The sequence below is a fragment of the Chiloscyllium plagiosum genome, chromosome 7 (assembly GCF_004010195.1).
Source record: "Chiloscyllium plagiosum isolate BGI_BamShark_2017 chromosome 7, ASM401019v2, whole genome shotgun sequence".
NCBI lineage: Eukaryota > Metazoa > Chordata > Chondrichthyes > Orectolobiformes > Hemiscylliidae > Chiloscyllium > Chiloscyllium plagiosum.
The window spans coordinates 67,155,564-67,160,782 of NC_057716.1; the positions used below are offsets into that span (position 1 = coordinate 67,155,564).

At 40.6% G+C, this 5,219-nt stretch overlaps 1 protein-coding gene across 1 annotated transcript in view; it reads right to left on the reverse strand.

The window, feature by feature from the left end:
• The window catches only part of LOC122551674 (protein mono-ADP-ribosyltransferase PARP14-like), a 73,586-nt gene extending 68,838 nt beyond the window's left edge, over positions 1 to 4,748 (reverse strand). The window contains exon 1 of the mRNA XM_043693978.1: positions 4,535 to 4,748. Coding sequence (XP_043549913.1) covers positions 4,535 to 4,727 — 193 coding nt within the window. The 5' untranslated portion in view covers positions 4,728 to 4,748. The remainder of the gene's footprint in view (positions 1 to 4,534) is intronic.
• Between the last annotated feature and the right edge of the window lie 471 nt (positions 4,749 to 5,219).

Here is a 5,219-nt window from a genome sequence, read left to right on the forward strand (position 1 = left end):
TGGCAGAATTTAAGGCAGGAGCATCTCCAATGTGTCCCAAATGCAAAATAGAGGTGGGTACTCTTGTACATTGCCTATGTACCTGTCATAAGATCCGTAGATATTGGACTATAGTAGCAAGTACCCTGACAGAAATTTTAGGAATCGAAATTAAAGTGGGCCCTGTATCTCTCCTTTTGGGCTTTTTGAACTTTCCCTCCCTGGACATGTACGGGAAGAGACTATTTTCTATCTCTCTTTCTGTGCAAGGAAAAATATTTTGGTGAACTAGGTGGCTGAGGGCCCCCCTGGACTTTCAAATTGGCACAGATTAATTATGGAATGTATTCCCCTTGACTTCCTTACAAATATGGTGCACCGAAAGACCGAATTATTTTATAAAATATGGCAGCCCTTTTTGAATTATATAAATACAGATATCTCGGCTATCCTAACAAGGGCTTTTATTTAATTGGGATTACAAACCTGGCTGGTCTGGGGCCCCTTAGGAGAGGAATCCCGCATGAATACGGGTTTTATTACATCTGATATTAACACATTCCGAGCATGTAAGAGACTTAAATATACACTCTGGTTAGCTGTAGGTTAGATTAGTAGATAGTTGAGTTTTGTTTTTTTTTCTGTTTCGTTTTTTTTTTATTCTTAAATTTTGGCTATTGTATATTTGATTTAATTGTATATCAATGTTTGTATTTGAGAGTTTTGTTTATTTTTGTAAACTTGTAAAAATGTTAAATGTCTAATAAAAATATCTAAAAAAAACGATTTCAGCATAAATGTTTCTAGTTAATCATGAAAACTAGCGAGGTGGTTGCTGGGCCCCTTGTGGCGACGTTTGGATCATTGATAGTCACAAGGTGAGGTGCCAAAAGACTAACATGGTGTCACTCCTTAAGAAAGGTGGTAAGGAAAAAGCCAAGGAACTATAGACCAGTGAGCCTGACATCGGTGGTTGGCAAGTTGTTGGAGGGAATCCTGTGGGACAAGATTTACATGTATTTTGGAAGGCAAATATAGTCAACATGGCTTTGTGTGTGGAAAATCATGTCTCACTAACTTGAATGAGTTTTTTGAAGAAGTATTGAAGAGGATTAATGAGGACAGAGCAGTGGATGTGATATCCGTAGACTTCAGTAAGGCATTCGACAAGGTTCCTCATGGTAGACTGGTCACCAAGATTAGACCAAGTGGAATACAAGGAGAACTAGCCACTTAGATGTAGAACTGCTTGAAAGTAGAAGACGGAGAATGGTGGGGTTGCTTTTCAGATTGGAGGCCTGTGACCAGTGGTGTGCCACAAGGATCGGTGCTGGGTTCACTGCTTTTCTTCATTTATATAAATGATTTGGATATGAACAAAGGACATATAGTCAGCAAGTTTGCAGATGATACCAAACTTGGAGGTGCAGTGGACAGCGAAGAAGGTTACCTCAGAGTATAATGGGATCTTGATCAAATAGGCTAATGGGCCAAGGAGTAGCAGACGGAGTATAATTTAAATAAATGTTAGGTGCTGCATTTTGGAAAGGCAAATAGGACAGAACTTATACCTTAATGGTAAGTCCTTGGGAGAGTTACTGAACAAAGAGACCTTGGAGTGCAGGTTCAGAGTTCCTTGAAAGTGGAGCCGCAAGTAGGTAGGTTAGTGAAGAAGGCGTTTGGTATGGTTTCCTTTATTGGTCAGAGCATCAAGTATATGGGCTAGGAGGTCATGTTGTAGCTGTACAGGGCCTAGGTTAGGCCTCTTTTGGAATCTTGTATGCAATTCTGGTCTCTGTCCTATAAGAAGATGTAGTGAAACTTGAAAGGGTTCAGAAAAGATTTAAAAGGATGTTGCCAGGGTTGGAGGATTTGAGTATAGGGAGGCTGGGGCTGTTTTCCCTGGAGTGTTGGAGGCTTGGGGCGACCTTATAGAGGTTTATAAAATCATGAGGGGCATGGATAGGGTAAATAGACAAGGTCTTTTCCCTGGAGTGGGGGAGTCCAGAACTAGTGGGAATAGGTTTCAGGTGAGGAGAAATATATTAAAAGGGACCTAAGGGGCAACATTTTCACACAGTGGGTGGTGTGTGTATAGAATGAGCTGTTAGAGGAAGTGATGGAGGCTGGTAAAATACAACATTTAAAAGGCATCCAGATGGTTCCATGATTAGGAAGGGTTTAGAGGGACATGGACCAAGTGGTGGCAAATGGGACAGATTTATTTAGGATATCTGGTTGGCATGGATGAGTTGGACTGAAGGTTTTTTTTTGCACTGTTACATCTCTGTAACTCCACGATATTCACTTCAACAAAGGTATCAACTCTACTGGAATTAATTATTGGACTAATTATTGAATTTGAAGTGAACTAAATTTGTTCTATTTGAAAGACTTTTTCTGTGCAATGTCTTTTTTCAAAAATGTTAGCAGAGTTTAAGCAAAATTATAACTACTGTCAATCCATGTAAGATTCTGTAAATCCCACTTTAGAAATAGAACCAGTCTGACTCAAGGTTGGGACACAGACAGACTTTAACCTTGTACCTTTAATGCACTGTCTGAGCTGAGATGGCACCTTTATTAGAAAACCTGAAGTTACCTTGAGAAGGTAACTTAAAAGAAGTTCTGGGATTTACATATTAAAGAATCAAAACTAGCAAACCCATTCTAAAAGATGAAAGACTCAATCTAAATTTGTTTAATATATAATTTCTGCTGCATGACAATGTAATCCTTTTGCTGTAAATTTTGTCTTATGGTCCTGTTTCACAACCACTTGATGAAGAAGCAGCACTTCGAAAGCTAGTACTTCCAAATAAACCTGTTGGACTATCACCTAGTGTTGTGTGACTTTTAACTTTGTCCACCCCAGTCCAACACCAGCTCCTCCAAATCATCTCTTTTTGGAGGTTCTGATTTCCTGTTTCTCCTATTGAGCTAATGTCACTAAACTGCTTGATGCATCACTAATAGCTATTTCTAGGCACTGTGTTACCCTATAAAGGATCCAACTAATTAAATTCCAGAAACTGATGGCTGTCTGAAGGATTCAGATGTTTTGCTTGAAAATGGCTCTTGAATGGGAAAGTCCAGTATACTTAGAGTAAAAATTTAATAAAATGCTAAATATCTAGCTTCGACTTCCTGGCTATTTGCTCCTAACAACTATAATAGATTTTGCAATCATTGGAGTCACTGCAGAAAAGTTTCAAAAAAATGCTCCTAACCAATTTTAGAAACCAGCACTATTTCTTGAGACTCTCAACTAGTGTCTTAAAAGACAAGATGTTGCCTCAACATCAGGTTTTTTGATTATCTTTCTCCAATGCCTATGATACACTCACAAAAAAAATGGAGCACTGGAAATCTGAACTTGAAATCGAGGTGTTAGAAATACAGCACAGGTCTATCAGCATCTGTGGAAAAATAGTCGTATTGGACTCAAACATTAGGAAGAACCTTCTGTTCCTGGGGCTGGCAAGATTAAATGTTAAAAATCACACACCAGGTTATAGTCCAACAGGTTTAATTGGAAGCACTAGCTTTCGGAGCGGCGCTTCCAATTAAACCTGTTGGACTATAACCTGGTGTTGTGATTTTTGACTTTGTACACCCCAGTCCAACACCGGCACCTCCAAATCAAGAATAAATGTGGGAGTATATTTTGTAAGGAAGAGTAGTGACAAATTCTATTTTCTCATCTCCACCACAAGTAAATGCTGTGGTTCTGTTCGCCGAGCTGGAAGTTTTTGTTGCAAACGTTTCGTCCCCTGTCTAGGTGACATCCTCGGTGCTTGGGAGCCTCCTGTGAAGCGCTTCTGTGGTGTTTTCTCCGCATTTATAGTGGCCTGTCCCTGCCGCTTCCGGTTGTCAGTTCCAGCTGACAACCGGAAGCGGCAGGGACAGGCCACTATACATGCCGGAGGAAACACCACAGAAGCGCTTCACAGGAGGCTCCCAAGCACCGAGGATGTCACCTAGACAGGGGACGAAACGTTTGCAACAAAAACTTCCAGCTCGGCGAACAGAACCACAGCAACGAGCACCCGAGCTACAAATCTTCTCACAAACTTTGACCATAAGTAAATGTCAATCTTCACGCCCTACTGCCAATCAAGACCCTGAAGTGGCCAATTAGGGAGTCCAATGCTCTCACCCGGCAGGCAAAGCTCCAACAAAATTCCACACGTTAACTCTGCCTCTTTCTCTATTGCTGCTGCTAACTATTTTCGCTTCGGACATCTATCATCCAAGTTTCTTTTTGCTGCTGTTATCGAACGGTGTTAAGATCTCAGGCCGCTAAACAGGGCCATTTATTTCCCCACAAATATTGACCGCATAATTCTGTTTTTCCCTCTGTGTGTTTGAGTCACGCACCCTGGCCACTTTCGGGGTTTCCTGAAATGAGACCCCCCCCCCAATAGAGAGTGATCTATCGCCAACGAGTGAATTTCTAACACAAACGCTGCATTTATAGAGTCCCGTGTAACTGTGAATTTTATCGAATTGTGCTTGTAAGTGGGAACTTTCAACATCAAAGAAACTCACGCACTTTCCGGGGAGGCGAAACAGACTATTGCTTGCTTTGCTGACAGATCCTCATATTCCACTACGCAGTCTCCGCCGTTCGATTTTTTTCGACTTTGGAAATAAAGCTGAAGTTTAGTTTTCAAAACTTTAGCGACGTCTGGACCCCAGTCCCCTTCTACCAGGACGGGATAGAGATAGTCAGTACTTGCCGCCATCGCTCACAGGAGAATGGCAACACTGAGATATTACAATCGCTTTCACTTTCGTTTCTCGTCAAACGAAACTTTAGTTAAGTGATTTGAAGAAAATGACTATTTACACTTTTTTTTAAAAATGACATTTCTAAAATTACGTTCCACAATGCTTTTTCTCCCTTTTAAAATATATATGGCTTGCAAATTCCCTAAGTTTTCGCTCTAAATTTTAATCTTCGCAATTACTTCCTGTTGAAGACTAAAGATAGGTTTTCAGCCGATGTGCTCTTTAATCACACAGTATTTTTGTAACAGTTCCAAGTTTACATCCAATACTTGGCATGACCTCACACTGTCTGCTCAAGATCATAAAACCAAGTAAGGATTGTGTAAAAGTAATGTCTAATGGTTTACGTGTCAATTTCCGTGTGTGGGCTAGCCATTCCACCCGAAAACGATGTCCCTTTTTTCCCCAGCTAAAGCGATTTGCTACAAGTCATTCTAAACAAGTTT